The 26,586-nt window shown below is 36.4% G+C and overlaps 3 protein-coding genes and 2 long non-coding RNA genes across 5 annotated transcripts; 3 read left to right on the forward strand and 2 right to left on the reverse strand.

Annotated features, from left to right (window-relative positions):
- Positions 1-6,642: 6,642 nt before the first annotated feature.
- Positions 6,643-8,334, reverse strand: LOC120414801 (uncharacterized). The gene is made up of 3 exons (XM_052709972.1): positions 8,083-8,334; positions 7,766-7,913; positions 6,643-7,702 (listed from the first exon to the last, which is right to left on the reverse strand). Exons 1-3 carry the CDS (start codon positions 8,152-8,154, stop codon positions 6,678-6,680), a joined length of 1,245 nt encoding a protein of 414 aa, XP_052565932.1. The 5' UTR covers positions 8,155-8,334; the 3' UTR covers positions 6,643-6,677.
- A 3,085-nt stretch (positions 8,335-11,419) lies between these two features.
- On the forward strand, positions 11,420-12,292 carry LOC120414842 (uncharacterized). Its single transcript, XR_005605138.2, has 3 exons — positions 11,420-11,610; positions 11,673-11,746; positions 11,809-12,292. It is a non-coding gene; the product is annotated as an uncharacterized LOC120414842 (long non-coding RNA).
- A 204-nt stretch (positions 12,293-12,496) lies between these two features.
- On the forward strand, positions 12,497-13,555 carry LOC120414846 (uncharacterized). Its single transcript, XM_039576171.2, has 2 exons — positions 12,497-12,710; positions 12,774-13,555. Exons 1-2 carry the CDS (start codon positions 12,576-12,578, stop codon positions 13,287-13,289), a joined length of 651 nt encoding a protein of 216 aa, XP_039432105.2. The 5' UTR covers positions 12,497-12,575; the 3' UTR covers positions 13,290-13,555.
- Positions 13,556-13,663: 108 nt separating this feature from the next.
- On the forward strand, positions 13,664-14,513 carry LOC120414845 (apolipophorin-3-like). The gene is made up of 2 exons (XM_039576170.2): positions 13,664-13,821; positions 13,885-14,513. The coding sequence occupies exons 1-2, from the start codon at positions 13,777-13,779 to the stop codon at positions 14,431-14,433; spliced, it is 594 nt and encodes a 197-aa protein (XP_039432104.1). The 5' UTR covers positions 13,664-13,776; the 3' UTR covers positions 14,434-14,513.
- Positions 14,514-20,821: 6,308 nt separating this feature from the next.
- On the reverse strand, positions 20,822-22,867 carry LOC120414855 (uncharacterized). The gene is made up of 3 exons (XR_005605140.2): positions 22,701-22,867; positions 21,133-21,231; positions 20,822-21,065 (listed from the first exon to the last, which is right to left on the reverse strand). It is a non-coding gene; the product is annotated as an uncharacterized LOC120414855 (long non-coding RNA).
- Between the last annotated feature and the right edge of the window lie 3,719 nt (positions 22,868-26,586).

Consider the following 26,586-nt stretch of genomic DNA (forward strand, 5'->3'; position numbering starts at 1 on the left):
GTTGGTGCAGTAGCAGTACACGGACTATCCGATTTTCTGTATTGTTAATTATCGTATATTTTGTTATGCTTTTCTAACACATTGGTTCTAAACAACTTGCTGTTTAACTTTTCTTTGGATCTTTTTATTTTTAATTTATATTTATTGGTTAACACGTGACTAAAATATTCGAAAAGTCACATGAAACAAGCCAAACTTCAAAACTAAAAATGTCCTGAATACAATTTAAGCGGAGTCCTAATTCATTTACCTTTGCCCAATTTTTAAACTAATTTTTGATCATCAAAATACATCCGAAAGATGTATTTGTATTTTATTTTTCAAAGATATACCGAAGGTACAATATTTTTTGTATAAATTGACTTAAATGATAAGGACCTTTTGTTTCATTAAAACTAAAAACTAACAATTAAATTAAAAACTAAAACGAAATAAACTAAAGAAATAAAAATGTCGATAATACGACAAATTACTTGTTTAAGTAGAATGCAGTAATAAATTTAAGACTGATGGCCTGCCTAAGTAAAATGCGCCAAAAACCATAGAAAAACATACAAATTTATGAATTCAGTGTAGTAGGCTTATGCTTTGGGATGTTCCCTTCAATGTTGTATACTTGGTTGATGAAAATTTTTAGCTTAAAACTATTTTTGATGCAATTTAAAAAATGTGTTTTTCGACTACTTTTCCAGGGTGCGGGGCAGAATGGACCACCCTGCGGGGCAGAATGGGCCACCTTAGAAAACAAGCCATTTTGTCTAATAAAACGTTGAAGGGAGATAATAAATGACTTAAGGGACCTTTCTAACATAGTTTCCATGAAGTTAGACCACTTTTATGAAAATAGTCATTTACCAAAACAAACATTTTTGAAAATAGTATTAATATGTTGAAATAAGACACAAACAATTAAAAAATCAACTAATGTTGCATTAAACGTGATTTGTGAACCTACCAGGAGCGACATAATCCATTACCCGAAATTTCATAACTTTTGATTGTTTTTATAAGGCAGAAAAAGGGTGGTCCATTCTGCCCCCAAGTGGATTTTAATTTAACACTTCCACCACCAAGCCTCTAAATGATTTGAAGGTTCCGTTGTTGTTTGATTACCTTTGTAATAGCTCCTGGTAACATTCTAAACATTGAACAAACTTTTTCAAACAATCAAATCTTCGAGAAAGCTTATTTAATAACCTCGAAATAAACAACATTTGCGTGGTTTTGTCAATAAATTTACATTTTTGCTCATAATTCGAAAAATACAATGAATTCAAACGTCGTTTTTGATGTGGTGATGTTATTTTACGTCCTTTATAAGACCCTTGCCTTACAGTTGGTCTAAATCCATTCTAAAGCCCAAAACCAAGGGGGCCCATTCTGCCCCCCCTGCCCCTATGTTCAATTCCTTCTGAAAAAACCAATATTAATTTGTTCTAAAGTTTTTTTTTTAATAAATAACATAACACTGCAAATGAAGCCATGGCAAATTTTAATTAAGGCTCATGCCATTTCTTTAACAAAATATTAGAGGGGTAAAAAAATTGTTGACTAAAATTTAAATTTTCATTTAAATCACTTGTATAATCGATTGTAAACTGTTCGGAAAACGTTGTATAACGCTTATTTAAGCATTTTGAATCAAATTAAAGCTTTTCAGTCTTTTTTTAACAAATTTTGAATTTTGGGACCACAGATGGGTACAAAACGTAAAAGCTAAGATTGTTTTTATCAATTTATTTATATTTAGCAAATTTTTGATGTTAGCATAATTGTAACGATTTGTGATACTGTTTGTTTCGAAATTTCGAAAATCAAACTTGAAATTTAAAATTTTATCTAAAGATTTGTCTTTATTTTTTTCATCTCTCGCTAATGACCAGGACAACCAATTTAAATAGAATTTGTACTAGCTTAAGCCAAAATTTGCATTATTGTTTTCTCCATATAAATTGAGGTCAGGTATTCGCAAAAACCACCTGAACCAAAGTACCAGTAGCGTGACCAGGCTCTGACAGAAGGGGGAGGGGGGGGGGCACACGCATGGGATTTTTTTGATTACGGTGTTTGTGAATGACCCCTCGGACAAATCTAGAACAAATTACTGCCCAAGGGGGGGCACGGGCCCCTCCTGTACTTTGAAAGTACATAAGTTCGCAACGTTGTCAAAGGTTAGTTGAATACTGAAAATACTAAGACATTTTAAAAACATAGCTGAATTAACTTACAGGTCAAATGAAAACTTAGGCCATCTTCACCGGGCGCGACATGAGGCGAGCTAAAATTGTTTAAGACGTTCCGAATTTTTTTGGATTACCCAATTTTGGAATCGCCAAATGGGTCTAGTTATTTGGCCAAGGATCTCCTAAAACATTTGAGAAAAATCCGAGCACTTTTAATTCCTCCATGTACATGTGTTCTTCTCCATCAACGCACACAGCAGTGTGAAACTTTGTCCTAAGAGGTAATTTTGGTCCTTGATCACGATTTTTTTAGAACTATTTTTTCATTTTTAAATTTTGTGTTTTTACAATTACAAAAATGTTGATGTTGATAAACATAATGGGGTTGCTTGTAATCATCACGAGTTATCGCGATGTTACTTAAAAAAAATGATAAAGTTGGCCGTTTAAGGTTACCCGCGACAGACACGATAGACGAAACAGAGAGAAATGTACCTAAAAGTAACCTTTTAAAAACATAAAAATATATTTTAACTTTGAATATATTGATATAATTTAAACATAACCCTGCAAAGTTAAAAATAAAACGATACATCAAATTAAAATTTATTTTCTTAATGAAAAATTACCCTTCTGGCAACTGTTTTCCTATTTTTTGTGAGTAAGTAGAACTCACTGTATAAAAGCTGTCTTAAGGATGTATTAAACTGACAAACTCGCACCTTTTGACAGTTATCCCGCTTTGTTTACCTGCATTTGATTGCAAGAACGTCAGCCTGTATACATTTTGTTTGTTTGCGAGTTTGGCAAACTGTCAAACACGAAAAAGTGCGAGTTTGTTGTTTGTTTGTTTAGTCTAATACCTCTTTTGCTATGATAACAATGAAATGCTGTTGAATTCAAGTTAAGAAAATGCTAAAAATGTGATTTTAATTTTATTTCTATATTTTTGAGCTTTTATAAAAAAATATGTTACATCTTAAATTTGATATACATTAATTGTCATTTATGAGCAGTTCTCTACGAAATCGATCTTTTTTTTTAATTTTAATTTTTGTATTTTTTAGTTCGGCTGAAACTTTTTTGGTGCCTTTGGTATGCCCAAAGAAGCCATTTTGCAACATTAGTTTGTCCATATAATTTTAGCATAGCATAGCATTGGTGTCTACCCGTAGCTGCTACTTCGTTATTGACCAGGACCCCCAAACATTGCTCCGTGGACCACAGATGAAAAGTAGGAACCAATCATCACCCCTTCGCAATTTTCAAAGGTCCCTATCGTGCTGATCAATACCGACGCCGGCCACGACCAGTGGTAAGACACGGGGAAGTGGATGGGAATGTTAGCCGATACTTGAGTGATGGGACCGCCAAATCGACTGCGTCTCCGACAAAGTATCACATGAGTTTTGAGGGGTTAGTAAGATGGGTATGAGGTCAGGATTCACTGTGGTAGGTGATGCGACCATGAGCAATTTCTTTATGGGTTTAAATTTTAAAAATCTTAGGCAGCCGGCTGCGGAAAGATACCTATCTAGGGATTTAAATATAGTATTAATTCGACCGCGATTCTCCAGAAATTCTCCGTCGGCGTGCCTTCCGATCAACGGTGATGTAGGAAGGGCTTCATTCATTAAAATTATTTTATATCATAAGCCTTAAAACATATCTGTCGACGTGCCTTCCGATCCTCGATGATATGGAAAGGACTTAATCCAGCAATACGACTTGCTTGTCTCAAAAAACAAAAATCGGATCGTTTCTATCGAAAACTATATAAAGAGAACAAAAATAAAATTCATCGGCCAACGAACGCGCGAACAAAAAATAAATGAAAAAAGAAGAAGAAGAAATCCAATCACCCCATGTACACAAATAGCGACACAAAAGAGACGGAAAATAACACGAAAAAAAACAGGACTGCGCGTCCACACAGGCACCGCACTACTCACATTAGTTTGTCCATATAATTTTCCATACAAATTTGGCAGCTGGCCATACAAAAATGATAAATGAAAATTCTAAAATCTGCATTTTTTGAAGGTGTTTTTTGATCGATTTGGTGTCTTCGGCAAAGTTGTAGGTATGGATATGGACTACACTGAAAAAAAATGATACACAGTAATAAAAATGTTGGTGATTTTTTATGTAACTTTTTGTCACTAAAATTTGGCTTGCAAAAAAACACTATTTTCAATTTTTTTATTTTCTGATATGTTTTAGAGGACATCAAATGCCAACTTTTCAGAAATTTCCAGGTTGTGCAAAAAATCTTTGAGAGAGTTAGGAATTTTTGAATCAATAGTGATTTTTTCAAAAAATCGAAAAATGGCCGCAAAAATTTTTCAACTTCATTTTTCGATGTAAAATCAAATTTGCAATCAAAAAGTACTTTAGTGAAATTTTGATAAAGTGCACCGTTTTCAAGTTAAATCCATTTTTAGGTGACTTTTTTGAAAATAGTCGCAGTTATTAATTTTTAAAATTATTGCACATGTTTGCCCACTTTTGAAAAAATATTTTTGAAAAGCTGAGAAAATTCTCTATATTTTGCTTTTTTGAATTTTGTTGATACGACCCTTAGTTGCTGAGATATTGCCATGCAAAGGTTTAAAAACAGGAAAATTTATGTTTTCTAAGTCTCACCCAAACAACCCACCATTTTCTAATGTCAATATCTCAGCAACTAATGGTCCGATTTTCAATGTTAAAATATGAAACATTCGTGAAATTTTCCGATCTTTTCGAAAAAAATATTTTCAAAATTTTTAAACCAGGACTAACATTTTAAAAGGGCGTAATATTGAATGTTTGGCCCTTTTAAAATGTTAGTCTGGACTTAAAAAATGTCAAAGTATTTTTTTCGAAAAGATCGGAAAATTTCACGAATGTTTCATATTTTAACATTGAAAATCAGACCATTAGTTGCTGAGATATTGACATTAGAAAATGGTGGGTTGTTTGGGTGAGACTTAGAAAACATCAATTTTCCTGTTTTTAAGGGTGCACAGCAACCAACGAAGTTGTTGTCTTCTTATTCCAAAATTGTCAAACTTACGGACCCGATCCTGCAAGAATCTGATTTTAAAAATAGTAAAACTTTGTTGTAAATAACTACGAAGACAGTTATTTAGGGGATGAATAAAAAATTATATCGATAGTTCCCGTAGTATTGAAGATACCAAAATGTCTGTAACAGAAATCTGGGTGCAAAAGCTTTGGTTGCTGTGTACCGTTATACCTTTGCATGGCAATATCTCAGCAACTAAGGGTCGTATCAACAAAGTTCAAAAAAGCAAAATATAGAGAATTTTCTCAGCCTTTCAAAAATATTTTTTTCAAAAATGTGCAAACATGTGCACTAATTTTAAAAATTTAAAAACTGCGACTATTTTCAAAAAAGTCACCTAAAAATGGATTTAACTTGAAAATGGTGCACTTTATCAAAATTTCACTACAGTACTTTTTGATTGCAAATTTGATTTTACATCGAAAAATGAAGTTAATGCGACCAATTTTTCGATTTAAAAAAAAAACACTGTTGATTCAAAAATTCCTAACTCGCTCAAAGATTTTTTGCACAACCTGGAAATTTCTGAAAAGTTGGCATTTGATGTCCTCTAAAACATATCAAAAAATAAAAAAAATTAAAAATAGTGTTTTTTTGCAAAACAAATTTTAATGACAAAGGTTAAATAAAAAATCACCAAATTTTTTTTTACCGTGTATCAATTTTTTTCAGTGTAGTCCATATCCATACCTACAACTTTGCCGAAGACATCAAATCGATCAAAAAATTCCTTCAAAAGATACAGATTTTTGAATTCTCATACATCTTTTGTATGGCCAGCTGCCAAATTTGTATGGAAAATTATATGGACAAAATAATGATGCAAAATGGCTTCTTTGGGCATACCGAAAGCACCAAAAAAGTTTCAGTCGGATTAAAAAATACAAATAAAATTGAATGACGAAATCTGAGAGAACTGCTCTTATGTTAAAAATATCTATCCCGAACCGAACCAAAAATACCAAACTAAAATCTGGCCTACAAAAATTCAACGACTTGTATAAAAACACCGTACGGTTTGAATAAAATCCTGTAGTTGGTTGGCTTAATCATAAATTATTATAAAAAAAATATCCAAATTTAGCAAAGCGCAACTTAACTTTCGTTGCGCAAATAATGTACAAACATCTTCGCTCCAAACGGTCTAGTCCAAACCTCAACATGATTACACCACAGATGGTGTAGCTGCATTTTTGTTGCTGTTCCATGCTCTTCCAGTGAAATTAAGTTTGATAATTCCCGCTCGTACGACCTCTGCCCTCAGGAAACCAAAAATTTCGCCCAGCAAAGCCAGTCGTTTTGATAAGGCAGCGAACTTACATAATCCGTCCCGTTGATAAGCAGCCGCAGAAGAAATTTCAACACACACACGCACACGCATCCGTCATCTCTTATCACATTTTTTTTTATTAACAATTTTCTGCTCACTTTTCACTGCTCTCGTACAGCCGCGCGAGCCGCCTTATCGACTGTTTGGTTTTCTTCTGGATGAAGTTATCAACGTGCGACATGATCGTCACTATGCCCATGATCCGCTCGAGGGCACCGTGCATCCGCTCGGCTCGCTCCATGCTGGTGGCGCCGTCCATCGGCATCGTCGGGGCCAGGTATTCTTCGGAAGCTTGCTCGGGTTGCTGCCGCTGGAGTCGCTTTCGGCGGGCGAATCGAGCGTTGGCATGGTGCGGCATCATTGGAGGATGAGGTTGAGGTGTTGGCAAGTCCTGGTAGTAGTCGTAGTCTTCAGCGTCGACGGGAGCTGATTGTGGCTGTTCAGTGGCGCAAGGACAGTCTTTATTGGTGGGTTGATCTCGGTGGTGTTGTTCGGAACTTTTCGGTATGAATCGTGTTGCCAGAAGCTCTTTAAGACGCATTCCGTCCACGTCGGAGTATTCCAGGTCATCAAAGTCCAGCTGATCTAGATCAATGCTGGGATATTGGTAGTAATCGGCGTGGTTCCTTGCCGTACGTTTCCGATTTCCGAAAACTATCGGTTGTGGAGTTACAACTACTGGGTTGACCGTGGAGGTAGAAGTTGTAGGTCGTAACGTGGTCGATGTTGTCGTTGAAGAAGGTCTCGTCATAGGCTCGATCGTTGAAGTCGTAGCTTGTTCCGTAGGAACCTCAACGGTTGTTGACCTGCTCGTCGAAGAACTTGAACTTGTCGAAGAACTTAAACCTGTCGTAGAACTTGAACTAGTCGTAGACCTTGAACTAGTCGTAGAACTTGAACTCGTTGAAGTACTAACGGTAGACGTTTCCAGCAAACTCATCACGGCAGTGTCATTTCTCGAGGTCAGCTCGACCGGGCCATCCTCGGACTCCAGTATATTTTCGTACGAAACATTCTGCCCTTCCTCCAGCTCTTCCTCCTCCTCCTCCTTCTGCAGTCCAGCGTAGGGTTTCATCAGCTGAAAACTGTTGAGCAGCCGCACCGAAATTACCTCGTTGTCTGCGGAAAAAAGACTCCGTGAAAATGCTGAACAGTCAAATCAACCTGGTGTGGCGTGATTACCTTCGTCAGTTTCGAGGCCCTTCCCCGCGTCGTCGTTGTCGTGTGACCTGTAGATGTCGATTTTGTCGTCATCGTGGATGAACGTAATGGTTTCACTTTTTTCCGGGCTGACGTCAACGGTTCGGGCTTCGCTGCTCTGCAGAAGGGTCTGCAAGTGTGGGAAATTATTTAAACTTAATAATTTGCTAATTCGATATCTAACTCAGCTATAAAAACGAATCATTGTTAAAATTGCTGCACCAACGATTTGTACGCCAAATTGCTACTTTTTGCCACATTTTTCTGGTGATAAGCACAAACGACTACATATTACTCACCCCAACAGTCAGCAGCAGCACGGTTGTTAACCGGAGGATCGTTTGGCGCTGAAGCAGCAGCATGATCTGCATGGTCTCGGTGGTGGTTGGGCACTGGTAACGTTTGGGATGGTCACTTACGTGATTTCCCGGTAGTGAAAGCGTACCTGAGAGTTGATGTTTATTCTAGTTTGTTTCCGGAAGTGGTGGTTTGCTGCGGCAAAACATGCTTTCACACCGTTAGTTGGTGAAATGCAGTGAGAATTGCGTTGCCTAAGGGGTTTTTTAAAAAGCCAAATTCATATTGAGCCCAGAGTTAACTCTCAGTATCATTTAATTTAAAGCTACAGTTTAAAATTATTTTTTTATTGATTTTTTTTAATTTTTAATTGTTTGTTTTTCCATAGTTTCATTTTTTTTATTTGTATTTTTGGACTCACATACCAGAGGTTGCTGGTTGGTCATAGCTTAAGAGAACATTAACATGACAATATATCTAAAATCGATTTTTTTCCAATGAACCAATGTTTTCTACACATTATTTATGCCAAAAACAAAAGGTTTTAACCTGACAACTGAGTGACGTTAAAAAGAGCTCTTAGTGCCGATGCATGTCTGGTCCCAGATGTCCCTTACAAGCTCCAGGTCAAATCGAGTTGATATCTGAATGGAACACTTTTTTATTCGAGTTAGAAAATTGTGCTATTTTTTCACTATAACAACCTTTATATTTTACCAATTAGCATGCTTCACTCCGAATTTTGTTGCCCTTTCAGATCCATTTTGAATTTTGAAATTTAATTGAATTTTGCCTAAGTTACACTGCCGTTCTACGCATAATTGTCCCATGTCATTTTTGGCTGATTTTGACCTTTTGGCATTTTTAAGTTTAGTTCGACGTATATTTTAAGAAAAACGCACAAAATCTGATATTTTGTTCGAAAACTCATTAAAAATAACACCAAGTCTGTTTGTCCCATCGTTAAACTTCTACGCATAATTGTCCCACCAAGTATTTTCTATCATGAAATCATTAGTTTTACGAAGCATTATGTCTTGTTTACCTGTTGTAAAGCAAGAGGATCACAAATAAGGGTAAAAAACTCCTAGCTGGGGCGATTTGGGACTCTTAGGATGAATAGGAACCCACGGGACAACTATGCGTAGTAACACAAAAAACGGTCGAAAAATTTCAATCGCGGTTTTCTCAGTTGTACTTTTTTGAACATGGGATAATTATGCGTAGAACGGCAGTTACAGCCCTTGATTTTTTTTAACTTTTTTTACCTTCAAACTTTGTGTTCCGATTTGCCCCACTTCCCGTTGACCTAAGGTGCTCATATTTTAGCCAGAAGCTAGGTTTATATGTGCAAACAATCCATGAAAATTTCAGGCAGATTAGTGAGGTCGATGCGAGATGGGTATGCTTTGCTCGTGGACTCGCTCTTAAGCATTTTTTATGTTGTCATCATTTTTTTCCCCATTCATAAGGGTACCTCCAGAAATTTGTTCTAGAATATGCATTATTTTTTTAGTCGTAAGGGCGTCTTCAGTTAAATTTTTATATTGAGAATTGGTATAAAACTAATTTAAGTCGTGAGGGCACCTCCAGTCAAATTTTCAAGCTGAGATTTTTCAAGAAAATGTTTAAATCATTGCACAGTGAGAAAAACGGTCCCAAAAAATTACCGCAACATGGTTTCGCACAAACCATCGATTGCTAAACATCAAAAGCTCCGTTATTGCACCAGGAACAATAATCCGATGAAAAATCGCACTGCACGGACCGGATGTTGTTTAATGAGGAGTGTAAAACTTAGTTCTCCATCCAAAATAAAGAAGTTTGAATCGTCGCATGACTAGTTTACGCTGTTTTATAATCAGGTTCCGGATGTGGCCACAGGAGATCGTTGGAACCGGTTCCAATGGGTCCTATGGTATTTAATATTATTCTAGGATTGTTTTGCATGACTTTTCATGGTAGAAGAATGCAAATCAGTTCATAATTGGATAAATCTGATACTAATTTCAAAAATCCGGATCACTGGACCACCGGTTCGTGCAGTGTGATTTTTCATCGGATTATTGTTCCTGGTGCAAAAACGAAGCTTTTGATGTATAGCAATCGATGGGTCGCGCGAAACCATATTGCGGTAATTTTTAGGCCCTTTTTCCCACTGTGCATTGGGACTCCTCTCCATCCAATTATTTGTATCGAACATATCTGAAGTTTTTTTTAAATGTCAAATAAACGAAAAAAAGCTAATTTTGCTTATTGGACCTTTAAAAAAAAAGCTTCAGATATGCATGTTTTTTTTTAAGTAATAGGGGCGCCTCCAGTCAAATTTTCATAATAAGAACTGGTATGATTTTTTCAAGTCGTAAGGGCGCCTTCATTCAATTTTTAATATCGAGAAATTGCATTTTTTTAAAGTCATTATGGCATCTCCAGTCAAATTTTTATATTGAAAATTTGTTTAAAACAAATTTAAGCCGCAGGGGCGCCAGTTAAATTTTCATATTGAGTATTTTCATAAAAATGTTTAACTAGTGGGCCCTTTTCCGGTTAAAAATATTGTTAAATTTGGATATTTTACATATAAAAATAAATAAAATAAAACAAACAGCTAAGTAGTTTTCATCAACTCAAATCCACCTATTAGCATACCCTGGTCATGAGGACGCCTCTTTTTTTCTAAATATTTTAAAAAATGTATGCTCTTTCAAGGAGTCATTACACTACCGCAAACAAACGAACCAACTCGCACTTTTTCGTGTTTAACAGTTGCCAAACTCGCAAAATTGTTTGCGGCAAACTCGCAAACACGTTTGTTTGCCGTAGTGTAATAGCTACTTTAGGGGCGCCGATAATCAAACTTTTGTCATAAGGGCGCCTCTTGTTCAATCTTTTTTGCAAAATATTTTTTCATCTTATTAACGATTTTTTTTAAATCATATTATGGTGCTTTAAGAGTTCCGATAATCATGGCTCTGTTGGTTATCACGTCTAATCAAATCAAAGACCCCAAGAGTGAATTACACCATCTAGGGGAACAGCATCTAATTCCAGCGTGCCTCTAATGTTGGCAGGTCAGAACTTTGACATTCAATTAAAGCTAATTAAAAGCGTTTTCAACTGAAATCGAGTGATAAATTGCTCAATAAGAAGTGAGCAAGCAAGTTTCTATCAAAAGTTTTGCAAAATTAGTTGTTTAAATAGTGAAAATCAGCTAATTGGATGGAGTTAGGAGCGAGTGCTTAACCTGCCAAACATACGAGAATTTCCCCTACGTCACCGCAGTCACCAAACAAGTCCAATGCCAACGCCAAGGAATTCATATTTCAAAATTCAAAATCCTGATAACACAGATCTGTGTAAAAAAATTACACAGGTTGTTGAACATGTTCTAGCTGTCAAAACTGTGTAAATTTTCAACACAGATCTGTGTAAAAAGTTACACAGATTTTCGATCAGCTTCCCTCTTAAATCTGGGTAAAAAGTGTTGGCATTTTTTCAGCAGTCAGAGCAACCAGCAGTTAGCAAAGATGGTGGGTAATTTTTCTAAAAAATATTACATGAATTGCTTTTATTAAACAAGTCAACTTTCCAGATAGCGGACCTGTTGCACTGGAATCGATGCCGTATCCAAGGAATTGTTAGTTGGTCAAGAGTCGGCGGATGATGGTAAGAAAATTATACTTTATATTCACAGTCTTACCCTAACCTAACTTTATATTTTTTCATAGCGTTGATTGAATGAATGATGTCAATGAAGCCAAATTCCTGCGTCCGAAAGCCTAGATGTGCAGGCCCTGAAGTGGAACGCTCTGCCAGGAACGTATACATCACTCCAAGAAAACTAGATCACTTTCCGGGACCAAACTAGCTCCAACATCGTCCAATATGATATCTACCGAAAGATGTAAAATAATTCAGCGACAGACACTGTTGAACATCAATAAACATCAATCTTGTTTTATTTTGATTTAATTAAAGTATTTAAAACGTTTTTTATTAATCTAGAAGTTAAAAATGTGCCTGAAATAATTTACCCAGATCTGTGTAAAATTTTACACAGGTCACTGGTTGAAAAATTACACAGATTTGACAGACAACGGCTGTACACACTTCTGTGTACAAGCCTTTTACACAGATTCTGTGTATTCCCGGTTTTGGGCGATCTGTGTCAAATTTTACACAGATCTGTGTTATGTGGATTTTGCGTGTATGCCAAATTTGAGCCAAATCGGAACACTTTTCTGGATGCTGCTAATTCTATTTAAATTCTTTATGTAGCTACATATAAGCATGTTTAAGTTGCATTCTGGTCTTATTTTGAGTTATTTTAACCTTTCAACCCTTATCATGATTGAGCCGCCAGTAATTTTCCGCAACTCAGTCAGTAAGTGTCACTAAAGTACAAAGTCTTGCTTTACAAGTTTTCCGCTGAAAATAAGTTGTTGAAGTCAATTTAATTTAATTTTATCAAATTAGTTTGGTCGTCAACAAGGAAATGGTTATTCAATGTAACTATTTACATCTCACGGGGAAGCTTCACATTCATCAGTTGAGATTCTGTCCCCGAAACGCGTACCTCGTCGTGATGTCTAAATTGTTTCAAACTTTCGTGTGCTTGCACGCTGCCCAGGTAAGCTTTGAATCTGCGCAGTAGAGTGACCACGCGTGACGCTCGTACCAATTACCGTTACAGTTTCTGGTAGCAGCCCCCACCGAGCATCCGCTGGTACCTTCGCTGGCCGGGCTGCTCCAGGTTGGTCTCAAGGTGCACGAAATGGCCGAACAGGCCCACATGAGCGTGCGAAAAGTGCTGGGCCAGGGCCAAGGCTCGAACCGGGACGTGATCCGGGCGATCAAAGGCAGCACAGACGAGCTGGTGGAGAAGCTAAAGGTGATTCAGGGCACGATCAAGGAGCAGGCCACGGCGCAGGGCGAACCGGTGCTGCGCAGTCTGACGGATAAGCTGGTGCAAACGGCGGACGCCCTGAGCAGTGAGGATCCGGAGACGGCGGGGAAGGCGCGGGAGTATCTGGAGAGTGTGCAGGCTGGTGTTTTTTCGTTGCTGGCGGCGGCGATGAAGGTGGGCGATCGGGTGGACCAGGAGAAGGATTCTGCCGCGGAGGAAATTAAGGACGGGTTGACGAAGCTGTACCTGGTGACGAACGATACGCTGCGGAAGACCAGCGAGGCACTGGGACCGAAGGAGTAGCGGGTTGGTTGGTTGGTTGGGCAGCCATGCGACTCCATGGAGGAGATGCGTAGTTGATTTTTTTACTAGTACGTAATACTTGATCTGAAGGGCTGAATAAACAAAGGGAATCCCTAAACGGAATTCAAATTATCATCTTCTGCTTTCGATTTCATTTCCTACCATGAGCACGCAAGTCACGTTGCAGCACCCGAAAGAGGAGAAAGAGGGAAAAATCAATTCAAAATAAGTGTTTGCTTTTTCCGACTCCGAACGATCGCCGGAATGTGTATTGATTCGAGCCATCATTCTTGATCGCGCCCGTCGCGATGCACAAACTCTACACACACCTGGCAGCAGCTGTTGGGGAGCTACGCGGGCGTCGGCGTGTTGCCGCGTGCGTCGTGTGTGTTGGTGCGGTATATAAAATCCGGTAGAATGCCGCTGGATTGGATTAGTCAAAGTTCTGATTTCGGGCGGTTCACACACAGCACGATCGATTGAAAAGATGGCCAAGTTGGTGTTTATTGTTTTGGCTCTTTGCCTAGTGCAGGTATGGTTCGGAGTGCAAGTGGATTTGGGACTGGGCTGATTATCATCTGTTTCTGTGTGGTAGGTTTCGCTGGCACGTGTCACCCGAGATGCTCCAGCGCCACCTGCGGAGGAGAACACGTTTCTCAAGTCGCTGTCCGAGTTTGGTCAAAAGTTCCAGACGGCCCTGGCCGATACCCAGCAGAGTGTGCTGAAGGCGTTGGGATTCCAGTCAAATGAAGAGGTGGTTGAGACCATCCAGAAGAACACGGGCAAGTACGTTGACCAGCTGAAGACGATTCAGGCCACCATCCAGGAGGAAGCGGCCAAACATTCCAACATCTTCGACCCGATCGTGAAGGACTTGAACGCCCAAATCGCCCAGACTCGTCAGAAGCTGAGTGAACAGAACCCCGAGCTGGTCCAGAAGGCCCAGGAGTATCAGCAAACGGTTCAGGCCAACATTCAGTCGCTGGCCACCGAGGCGCAGAAGGCCGGAGAACGCATCAAGGAGGAGGGCCGAGGTGCGTCCGAACAGCTGCAGGCCGCCCTCAAGCAGCTGTACGATGTCACCTTCCAGACGCTGCAGAAAACTACCCAAGAGCTGGAGCCCAAGAAGGAGGGATCGCGCTAAGTTACGACGCTGTGCTAGCTTATTATTAGAAAGGTGAAACTGATTAGAATCAATAAATGACTCAACTTGCTGTACCAGTACCACTCGCGGTATTCAATTGTTCGCAATTAGTGTTATCTTCGTTCCCAAGGAGGAAAGGCAAATTGAACGTTTCCCCCAACGGCTGATGACGGACGTGCGCGCCAATTACAGAATTGACCAAATTGTTTTTGAAATATGAATGAATCTTTACTACTTGTTCAACTGCACTCATTACAACTTTTCACACGTTACTCACGTGCTGACGTAATTCTAGAAGATAATTGTTTCTGAAATAATTAGCAAACTGCTGTCAGCGTAATGAGACTAAAAGTCACATGATAAATTAATATTCGAAATTGATAGTGATAGGTCAGCCACCTATAAAATTGCATCAACTTGCACGTTTTCCATCTATTTCATTATTTTGCTAAATTCAGACGATCCATATTGATTAAGATGACCAATTAGCATATCTCTTCCTGTTTTTCGCAATCCACGAGACAAAGGATTTCCTTTTAGGATGATGACCAATCCAAACTCCAGTCACGTTCTTAATGGTGTTATGCAAGCTACGGCACGACAGTTATTGCGTCGAGCAAAACGTCTGTTCTATTCAGATAAATTTAATAAACCATTCAATTTGACCGCACACAAACACCATATCAAATGTGGTGTGATCTGGCAACCGAGTCAAGTGTTGATAACCTTTCGCTTGATAGAAAATTTGGCACGTTATGCAAAAAATGAAAATCAACGGTCGAGTTTTTAGTCTGCCCCGTGCGAGCAGGGTCGGGTCTTATCACCGTGAAGATTCTCTCGAGCGTAGCGTAGAAAATGTCTGGCGGCGCGCGTTTTGCAGCTCCTCCATACAAGAAACGGCGGTGGTCCAATGGACTTGGCAGTGACCTTCGTCAACTAGTATGGCGTTGAGTAGCTAGCGCGGCTGCTAAACTACTGTTCTCATTGTTCCGTGTTTGTGGTCGTTTCCAATTATCGAATTACAATCGTTTACAATTGCGATCTTCGCAGCGATCGTTGATAACGTCGTGTCTGCCTGTGTGGATCAATCGGACCACGCACTGGACTCACAATCCAGAGGTCGCTGGTTCGAATCCCGAGGCGGACGCAAAAAATTCTAAGTGTAAATATCGGTGCCCTCTCCCCGTGCCATACCTTCACACTTCGGAGACCCGGGAGGTGGAGTCTTGTCGCAAAAAGAACGATACACACCTGTGGAACCGTTGACGAAACCGCAAGGTTTAAGAGGGCCACATCATAAGGTGTTACGTCGATTCCGTTTCCGTTGATAACGTCGTAGTTCATGTTTCCCATTTTTTTTAACGCTGGAACACCCAACGCAAGGCCAACTTACACGGACGCCCAAGCCTCCCAAAAATAGTAGGATCGGTAACTACAACTCGCTGGTTCTCGGGCATTGTAAGGATGTCTAGATGATCGTAGAACTTTGCAGAACTCGATTTGATCAATATGAAATTTTTTGCGATCGAAAATGTCGTTCGCACTTTTTTTTACACACGCAATAAAAAATTGGGACGATTTTTTGATCGCATAAAATTACAGATTTGATCAAATCGAGTTCTGCAAAGTTCTACGATCATCTAGGCCAAGCCTGCCCAAGGTCCGGCCCGTGAAGTTATTTCATCCGGCCCGCGACGGCTTTTTAAAAAAGTTCTAAAACCGGCCCATAACCTGCTCATGAAATATTCAATAAATAAATTAATTGTTTGAATTTAAAAAAAATACCTTAAGATCAACTTTTCATATGTTGTGTAACCTAACCAACCAAAAGGGGCCGCGCGACCGCTTTTTTACAAATTGAGTTATTTTCTATACTTGCAAATAACTCGAGCTTCGGTGACCCATTTTTACGTAGGCTAGTCATTTGCGAGGTACCTCAGCTTAAATCGACAAGCCCCACCCTGAACAACGTTTGCATCAATCGGATTCAAACGTTATTGAACCCCGGCTTGAACAACTTTGATGTTTTATCAAATTTTTAAATATTAACAAAAAAAACAGGAATATTTAGTTATTTTTATTTCTTTTGCAAAAAAAATGCTAATTCAACGTATTGTTTGAATTTTGACTATGTATTTTTTAAATGTCTTCGTTTCAAACTCATTTTTTTATGTTTGAATGTATTTCTTATCAATTCAATATTGATATTTTCAATCTGAAAAATTGTGTAAGAAAACAAAATTGTAAATTTCGTAAACTTGTAAAATAAATAAATAAAATTGGATTGTTGTCTAAAATGTACTAAAAGCCATTAAATTTAAATTTCTTACAGTTTTAACTGAGTTTACTTCAAATTGAAGTTATTTTTTTCCAGAACAACTTTTCAGTGACAATGTTTTATTCGAATCCAAATTTCGTTTGAATAAATTTTATCATGTCTCATTGATATTTTTCTATTGTTATGTTGAGAAAACTTTTAAAATTGCAACGACCAATGAAATCTGTTTTTTTTTATAATAAATGATATCAGAGTACATATTTAAATGCAATCGACAAACGCTGCTTGCAATACCAGTTTATTTAATTTTGTACATAACAAAAAAAATCTGTATTTTTTCAACTTTTATCAAACATTAGTTCCGGCCCGCTGCTGATTCAGAAAAATCAAATCTGGCCCGCAGGGCCAAAAGAGCAGTTCTCTACGGAATCGGTCTTTTTTCTTTAATTTTAATTTTTGTATTTTTTAATCCGGTTGAAACTTTTTTGGTGCCTTCGGTATGCCCAAAGAAGCCATTTTGCATCATTAGTTTGTCCATATAATTTTCCATACAAATTTGGCAGCTGTCCATACAAAAATGATATGTGAAAATTCAAAAATCTGTATCTTTTGAAGGAATTTTTTGATCGATTTGGTGTCTTCGGCAAAGTTGTAGGTATGGATATGGACTACACTGAAAAAAAAATGATACACGGTAAAAAAAAATTTGGTGATTTTTAATTTAACTTTTTGTCACTAAAACTTGATTTGCAAAAAAACACTATTTTTAATTTTTTTTTATTTTTTGATATGTTTTAGAGGACATCAAATGCCAACTTTTCAGAAATTTCCAGAATGGGCAAAAAATCTTTGACCGAGTTATGATTTTTTGAATCAATACAGATTTTTTAAAAAAATCGAAATATTGGTCGCAAAAATTTTTCAACTTCATTTTTCGATGTAAAATCGAATTTGCAATCAAAAAGTACTTTAGTAAATTTTTGATAAAGTGCACCGTTTCCAAGTTATAACCATTTTTAGGTAACTTTTTTGAAAATAGTCGCAGTTTTTCATTTTTTTAAAATAGTGCCCATGTTTGCCCACCATTGAAAAAAATATTTTTGAAAAGCTGAGAAAATTCTCTATATTTTGCTTTTTCGGACTTTGTTGATACGACCCTTAGTTGCTGAGATATTTAAACCAAGACTAAAATTTCAAATGGGCGTAATATTGAATGTTTGGCCCGATTGAAATGTTAGTCTTGATTTTAAATTTTTGAAAATATTTTTTTCGAAAAGATCGGAAAATTTTACGAATGTTTCATGTTTTAACATTGTAAATCGGACCTATAGTTGCTGAGATATCGACATTAGAAAATGGTGGGTTGTTTGCAGGCCTGCAAAATGTTTCCAACTCAGCGTACACATGAAGCAAACCAAAATGTCAGTTCACTGCTAGCATGTGACTGTAAGCCTACTGTGTCCGTTCAACCACTGCCGCCTGACTCGTGCCGGTCGGCTGCTGGAGAATGAGAGACGTGAAAAAATGAGCTACACTCACTCAATTCGTGTCGAATGACTGACTCGTAAAATCCTCTCTAAACACTATTTTGACTATTTTTAAACAATTGAATGGTTCTAGACTCGGCAAAACACTTAAAACAACCATAGCTTATATTCAAAATTACATTTCCACGCATAAATACCAACTTTTTGTGTAAAAACTTGTTTCTTTATGTGTGTGCGTGCAACGTCGAATGAGCGTTGGTCGACTACTGCCTCGCATTGCAGCTGCTCAGTGAGCTAGGGCACTCACGACTGAGTCAGGTTTGTTTATGTCAAGGTTTTGCGGTTCAGTGAATGGATCTGAAAAAATCGTGTATGCGTCGCCGATTTTCGCGTCAGGACCCCTGACATTTTTAGCTCTGGTTGTTTGGGTGAGACCTAGAAAACATCAATTTTTCTGTTTTTTATCCTTTGCATGACAATATCTCAGCAACTAAGGGTCGTATCAACAAAGTCCGAAGAAGCAAAATATAGAGAATTTTCTCAGCTTTTCAAAAATATTTTTTCCAAAAGTGTGCAAACATGTGCACTAACTAAAAAAAACGAAAAACTGCGACTATTTTCAAAAATGTCACCTAAATATGGATTTAACTTGAAAACGGTGCACTTTATCAAAAATTTACTACAGTACTTTTTGATTGCAAATTTGATTTTACATCGAAATATGAAGTTGAAAAAATTTTGCGACCAATATTTCGATTTTTTGAAAAAATAAGTTTTGATTAAAAAATTCATAACTCGGTCAATGATTTTTTGCACAACCTGGAAATTTCTGAAAAGTGGGCATTTTATGTCCTCTAAAACATATCAAAAAATAAAAAAAATTAAAAATAGTGTTTTTTTTGCAAATCAAGTTTTAGAGACAAAAAGTTAAATTAAAAATCACCAAATTTTTTTTACCGTGTATCATTCTTTTTCAGTGTAGTCCATATCCATACCTACAACTTTACCCAAGACACCAAATCGATCAAAAAATTCCTTCAAAAGATACAGATTTTTGAATTTTCACATATCATTTTTGTATGGACAGCTGCCAAATTTGTATGGAAAATTATATGGACAAACTAATGATGCAAAATGGCTTCTTTGGGCATACCGAAGGCACCAAAAAAGTTTCAGCCGGATTAAAAAATACAAAAAAAAATCGAATGACCGAAATCTCAGAGAATTGCTCAAAAGGTTGGGCACCCCTGAATCTAGATTCTAGACATCCTTACAATTAACTAAAAAAATCTTCCCGATTTGGAAACTAAAACATTCATCTTATTTTAGCGTTTAAAAAACACATGTTTAAAATTCTAGTTTCAATATTATCGGGGTAATTTTTAATTACAGTCGACTCTCTGGTTGTCAATATCCAAGGGACCGTCGAGGAAGAGAATCATCAGTTTACAGAACGATGCAAAATGAAGACTCGATTGAAAATATTTTTTTCTTGATACCCAGCTATGGGAGAGAATCATGGCAACATCCATCAAACAAAAACAAACTAATGTCAAACACCCTTCAAAGCTTCGTTTCGCCAAGAAAAATGTCTATGCAAGCCATGAGAAAGTGAAATTATTGACAACCGGAAGAGATTTTTAAAGCAAACAGAATCCAAGGGACCGTCGAGGAAGAGATCCTTCAAGCAAGAGAAAATATCGAGAAATAAAGCCAATCGAAGTATGCAGTTTGAAGGGACTGAAAAATTCATCTATAGATGGAGCAATATTGATATCGAGAAGATCGACAGCCAGAGAGTCGACTGTATCTCACAAAATGGTTCTAAATTGACTAATTTATTGATTCTCTTTAAGTTCCAAATATGTCACATACAAAAAGTACAGTTTTTGTGTGACATTTAAAATGTTTTGAATGAAAATGACTTAAAAACTTCAACTACCGTCAACTGGGGCGAATTGGGACACATGGGGCGAATTGGGACAGCAGTTTAAACCATGTTAGAGCACAATATTTTGATTTGTCTGGTTGGTTTCGGATAGAACAGACTTAGACCAACAAAATGTGTACATCCATTTTCAAATTTAAAATCATTAAGTGCTCTAAACACTGTTGTCCCTATTCAGACTGTAGTCCCGATTCACCCCAGATGACGGTATTCAAATTAAGACCTATTTTAAGATATAATTACAAAAATTGGGAGGTCTAGAATTTTCAAAAAAAGTGTCGACGTGGTTTATAGATGGTTCCTTAGGGAGAACATTGATCATTTAGTATTATCAAATTGAACTTTTCTCAAGAATCCTAACTTAAAAACAAAATTTATTTTGATCACAAAGGATCAGATAGACAGGAAAAAATAAATAAAATAAAATAAATGTAAGAATATTTTTTAAATTGAATCATTTTTAACTACTGTCGATGAAAAAATAATTGAGAAGTTAACAATTTTTTTTCGTGAAACATGCATGAACTCACGCTTGAATGATTTTCTTTTGAACATTCATTCAACTTAAAATGGCACCCATGCATCAAACCTCAAAGCTGTGTAACGAACACGAAGACGACTTACAAGTGCGTGTGATAAATTACAAACGAACGATACATCGTGTGACGCAGTGACTTGTAATTTTTAGTGTTTAACTTTATTAGGTACTGTTCTTCTTCCTCTTCTCATCACGAGTCTTCTTCTTTTTTTTTGCTTTGCAAAAGTACAAACAGCTACAACTAAAAGGGGTGTTCTGACCTCGACGTCACACTTATTCCTTCTTGAGGGCTTCGTCGGTCTTCTGCTTCAGCGTTTCGCCGATTTCACCGGCCTTGGACTTGATCACTTCTCCGAGCTCCGACAGTTTTCCGAGGAAGCTCTGCAAATTTTAGTTAAAAAGTGTTACTCTCTGATGGAACTTGAACTATGCTCAGTAAATATCTTACGTCAACGTTCTCCTTGGTGAAAGTGTCCGAGATTCCCTTCTTGATGGTGTCGACGGTGTCATCGAGCGCGTCGCGGCGGACACGGGCAGCGAGGGTCAGCTGGAAGATGAATTAGTTTTATTAGTTAACATATCATCAACATATCAAAAAATAAATGAAGTTGAAGGAGGTAAAGTTGTCAAAATCAAGTTTATCATTAAAAATGAAATAAAAAAAGGATGTTTTATTCTGAGAAGTTTTAAGTATCGTTAGTTCTTTTGATTTGAACGTTAACATGTATTTCAGCTTTTCAGTATCAAAATCATGCAAATTTTCACTTCACAGAATTTGTAGTGTTTTTTCTCTCTCTCCAAAATATAACCAGGCAAATCACCTAATAGGACTGTAACAACATAAATGATTTTCGTAGAAATATTACTAGTTGCAATCGGTTATATTGTCGTTTTGCCAACGGAAAACATTCTAGAGCATATTCAAAATAGTAAAAGAGGAAATTAGACTATGACAAACAAACTCACACTTTGTCGTGTTTGACAGTTTGCCAAACTCGCAAACAAAGCCAAATGTATGCAGGTTGACGTTTCTGCAAACAATTGCAGGCAAAAACAAGGCCGGCAAACTGTCAAAAAGTTCGAGTTTGTTTGTTTGTTTGGCAAAGTCTAATACCTCCATAAGGAGGAATTACTCTTAGAATTATACTTTTGTCCTCTTTCTTAAGGACACGAATTTTGCACTGTCACTGATCACTTTGCGTTCTTTATCAAAAAGAAAGCAAAAAGGAAAAAATGCTTAAAATTTGTCAAAAAAATACAGGGCACGCAAAATAAAATGTTATTTAAAATTCATGTTCTTCACCCCTTCAGGCCCAGAAAAAAATCGATATTTTTTACGTTTATCTACATTACACGTTACTGGATCGACCAAATGGAATGAAATTTTTAATGCTTATAGGTTAACATTCTATATAAACTAATGCAGGTTAAATCAGGTTGAAAAATCTAGAGAAATTCAATTTTGAAGACAAAATAAGTGGCTCTGGAGTAACCATGGGCGTTAGAGTGTTAAAAGAGAAAACCAAATTATATTCTGAAGAGTGATTCTTACTTAATATTCATGTAATAAGCTTTCAAACGTCTTCATTAGTCAATAGACGGTTTTCGCAATTGAAAAAAGTAATTTTTTTTATGATAATAATTAAATTTTTAAAGTTAAATGAATCGATTGATAATGAATAACCAAAAATTATCATAAATTCAAGTAAAATGAAGCTCTTTAAATTATTATTTTTTTGTTTGAAGACTAAAAGATGTTTAAACAAAATGAAACTGCAAGTATTTTTTCCTCTTTTGTAGGCTCGTGTTATCTTTGCACTTCCAATCGTTGAAAATAATACATTTTCAAAATTAAAAAAGTAAAAGCTCAGTTAAATTTGCACTATCCTGTATCTTTCAACAAGCTATCTATCGTTTGTGTACCAATTCAACTGTTTTTCGATGCTTATTATACCAGAACAACAATCACTGATATTCACAATAGCAAAACCGAGTCCCCGTTCCGTATATATGTACCTGAACGATGCAGAAGATAACAATGAACAATAGTCCCAGCTTGGCCATTTTGATACTTTGGGGTTTGGTTTATACAACTTCACTGAACTTTCGAGCTGGCCACGCGCTGCGGATTGCGATGCTTGCCGGACGAGTTATCGCGTACGAATGTCGAGTGTCGTCGCACTTGATCTGGTTGTTATATTTCGTCGAATCATGGATTTTTATTTCCATATGTATAGCCGTATAGCCCCGGAACGATGTAGAGCTATAGCTACACTTGTGATGACCTGTGGGATCGACCATATACATAACAACTGTCATAACGTACTCTCTTTCTCTCTCTCTGTGTACTTTTTGTGTGTGATAGGAACTTGTTCAGAGGTTCAGAGGCTTCGGTTCTTAGCGGGTTATTTGCGCGGGTTAGAATATTATCAAATTTAATTGATGCTCTAAGTAAATAGAACACAACTTCTGGGTGACCCGTAATGTTAAGGTGAATCTTGATTGAATCAAGTACGAATTTTGGGTTTTTGCCTATCCTTGAATTCAATGACCTACATTCGAGTTGTTTTCTGGGAAAGGATTCATGGTTCAAGAAACAATTTGGGTAACTTTTGTCCCTGATCACGAATCCGTGGTCCGTTTTTTGATATCTCGTATCGGAGGGGCGGTACGACCCCTTCCATTTTTTAACATGTGAAAAAAGAGGTGTTTTTCAATGATTTGCAGCCTGAAACGGTGATGTGATAGAAATTTTGTGTCAGAGGGACTTTTATGTAAAATTCAGAAAAAAAAGTATTTTTTATTGAAAAAAAAAAAACACTAAACAAGTTTTAAAAATTCTGCCATTTTCTGTTAATCAACTGTACATTTTTTTGTCACATGACATTTTATGGAAAATTTAACAAAGCAAAGCAATCCACTTTAACGACCCCGGGTCTTTTGTGGGCTCTGTTGCAAGTTTCTGCTCATTTCAACACAGATAAAAATAATGTAAATTTGGAAGCTGTAATTTTGGAAGGTTGAATATTACCTCTTTTTTGATGTAATTTTACCTCAATTTAGACTGAAAAAGTGACATTACACCAGAATAGTGGTAAAATTACACATTTCCAGAGGTAAAGTTACACCTTTTTTCTGACATAAAAGATGTACCCCTTCCCAGATGTAATATTACCATGATTTTTTTTCTGTGTAGGCGTCCGAAGGTTATGTGTGGTGAGTCACCCAAAACCTCTTTTACGCAAATGGACCGACGTTTTGCTTTCCCATCCGATAGAAGGCCAGAAGAATAAGGCGGGAATCGAACCCGCACCCCATAGTAACTTAGGGATCGGCAGCCGAAGCCGCTAACCACCGCGCCACGAGGCCCTTTGGAAAAATTTAACGCACTTTTCGAATCTACATTGACCCAAAAGGGTCATTTTTCATTTGGAACAAAAAAATTTATTCTAAAATTTCGTGTTTTTCTAACTTTGCAGGGTAATGTTTTAGAGTGTTCTACAAAATTGAAGAACAGACAATTACAAAAAAAAAATTATATACACAGAAAAAAAATCATGGTAATATTACATCTGGGAAGGGGTACATCTTTTATGTCAGAAAAAAGGTGTAATTTTAACTCTGGAAATGTGTAATTTTACCACTTTTCTGATGTAATGTCACTTTTTCAGTCTAAATTGAGGTAAAATTACATCATAAAAGAGGTAATATTCAACCTTCCAAAATTAATGCTTCCAAATTTACATTATTTTTTTCTGTGTATGTATAAACAGTTGTTCGTCGTTGATCATGGCCGTTCATGGTCCCCCGCGAAAGACACGGACGACGAAACAAAGAGAAATGTAAAAAGTAACTTTAAAAAAAAAATTTCGTAAAACGCGATAACTCGTGATGTTTTTAAGCAAACCCCTTATGTTTATAAAGAGCAATTCTCTACGAAGTCGGTCTTTTTTCTTAAATTTTATTTTTTTTTTATTTTTTAATCCGACTGAAACTTTTTTGGTGCCTTCGGTATGCCCAAAGAAGCCATTTTGCATCATTAGTTTGTCCATATAATTTTCCATACAAATTTGGCAGCTGGCCATACAAAAATGATGCATGAAAATTCAAAAATCTGTATCTTTTGAAGGAATTTTTTTTATCGATTTGGTGTCTTCGGCAAAGTTGTAGGTATGGATATGGACTACACTGAAAAAAATGATACACGGTAAAAAAATTTTGGTGATTTTTTATTTAACTTTTTGTCACTAAAACTTGATTTACAAAAAAACACTATTTTTCATTTTTTTAGAGGACATCAAATGCCAACTTTTCAGAAATGTCCAGGTTGCGCAAAAAATCTTGAGCGAGTTATGAATTTTTGAATCAATACTATTTTTTTGAAAAAATCGAAAAATTGGTCGCAAAATTTTTTCAACTTCATTTTTCGATGTAAAATCAAATTTGCAATCAAAAAGTACTCTAGTGAAATTTTGATAAAGTGCACCGTTTTCAAGTTAAATCCATTTTTAGGTGACTTTTTTGAAAATAGTCGAAGTTTTTCATTTTTTAAAATTAGTGCACATGTTTGCCCACCTTTGAAAACATTTTTTTTGAAAAGCTGAGAAAATTCTCTATATTTTTCATTTTTGAACTTTGTTGATACGACCCTTAGTTGCTGAGATATTGCCATGCAAAAGTTTAGGAATATTGATGTTTTCTAAGTCCCACCCAAACAAAACACCATTTTCTAATGTCGATATCTCAGCAACTATATGAAATTTTCCGATCTTTTCGAAAAAAATATTTCCAAAATTTTTAACCAAGACTAACATTTCAAAAGGGCCAAACATTCAATATTACGCATTTTTAAAATGTTAGTCTTGGTTTGAAAATTTTCAAAATATTTTTTTCGAAATGATCGGAAAATTTCACGAATGTTTCATATTTGGATTCATATTTGGACCTAAATATGGATTTTTTTAATGGCTTTAACTTGCAAACGGTGCACTTTATCAAAATTTCACTAGAGTACTTTTTTATTGCAAATTTGATTTTACATCGAAAAACGAAGTTGAAAAATTTTTGCGACCAATTTTTCGATTTTTTGAAAAAATCAGTATTGATTCAAAAATTCATAACTCGCTCAAAGATTTTTTGCGCAACCTGGAAATTTCTGAAAAGTTGGCATTTGATGTCCTTTAAAACATATCAAAAAATAAAAAAAAATAAAAATAGTGTTTTTTTTGCAAATCAAGTTTTAGTGACAAAAAGTTAAATAAAAAATCACCAAAATTTTTTTACCGTGTATCATTTTTTTCAGTGTAGTCCTTATCCATACCTACATTTTTGCCAAAGACACCAAATCGATCAAAAAATTCCTTCAAAAGATACAGATTTTTGAATTTTCATACATCATTTTTGTATGGCCAGCTGCCAAATTTGTATGGAAAATTATATGGACAAACTAATGATGCAAAATGGCTTCTTTAGGCATACCGAAGGCACCAAAAAAGTTTCAGTCGGATTGAAAAATACAAAAAAAATCGAATGACCGAAATCTGAGAGAACTGCTCTGTATCGAAATTTTTGTAATTGTCTGTTCTACAACTTTGTAGAACATTCCTACACTCTACAAAATTAACCAGCAAAGTTAAAAAAACACGAAATTTTAAAATGAAAATTTTTGTTTTAAATGAAAAAAATTACCCTTATACGTTAAAGTAGATTTGAAAAGTACATTAAATTTACCTTTAAATGACATGTGGCAAAAATTTTACAGTTGAGTAACGTAAATGGCAGAGTTTATAAAACTTTTGTAGTGTTTTTTTCGATGAAAAATAGTTTTTTTTTATGTTTTTAAAACCGCCTTGAGCCGGGGGTAAATTTGGAAAATTTGGTTTATTGTACCTTTAAAAAGAAT

This window comes from Culex pipiens, chromosome 3 (assembly GCF_016801865.2).
Source record: "Culex pipiens pallens isolate TS chromosome 3, TS_CPP_V2, whole genome shotgun sequence".
Lineage (NCBI taxonomy): Eukaryota > Metazoa > Arthropoda > Insecta > Diptera > Culicidae > Culex > Culex pipiens.

What these genes read in the sequence shown, in the direction of transcription:
- LOC120414845 (XM_039576170.2), top strand. Translation starts at nt 13,777, where the DNA reads ATGGCCAAGTTGGTGTTTATTGTTTTGGCTCTTTGCCTAGTGCAG. An exon ending in TGGCTCTTTGCCTAGTGCAG is followed by an intron (nt 13,822 to 13,884) that starts GTATGGTTCGGA and finishes TCTGTGTGGTAG; the next exon opens with GTTTCGCTGGCACGTGTCAC.
- LOC120414846 (XM_039576171.2), top strand. Translation starts at nt 12,576, where the DNA reads ATGGTTATTCAATGTAACTATTTACATCTCACGGGGAAGCTTCACATT. An exon ending in TGTGCTTGCACGCTGCCCAG is followed by an intron (nt 12,711 to 12,773) that starts GTAAGCTTTGAA and finishes TTACCGTTACAG; the next exon opens with TTTCTGGTAGCAGCCCCCAC.
- LOC120414801 (XM_052709972.1), bottom strand. Translation starts at nt 8,154, where the DNA reads ATGCAGATCATGCTGCTGCTTCAGCGCCAAACGATCCTCCGGTTAACA. An exon ending in TGCTGCTGCTGACTGTTGGG is followed by an intron (nt 7,914 to 8,082) that starts GTGAGTAATATG and finishes CCACACTTGCAG; the next exon opens with ACCCTTCTGCAGAGCAGCGA. An exon ending in GGGCCTCGAAACTGACGAAG is followed by an intron (nt 7,703 to 7,765) that starts GTAATCACGCCA and finishes TTTTTTCCGCAG; the next exon opens with ACAACGAGGTAATTTCGGTG.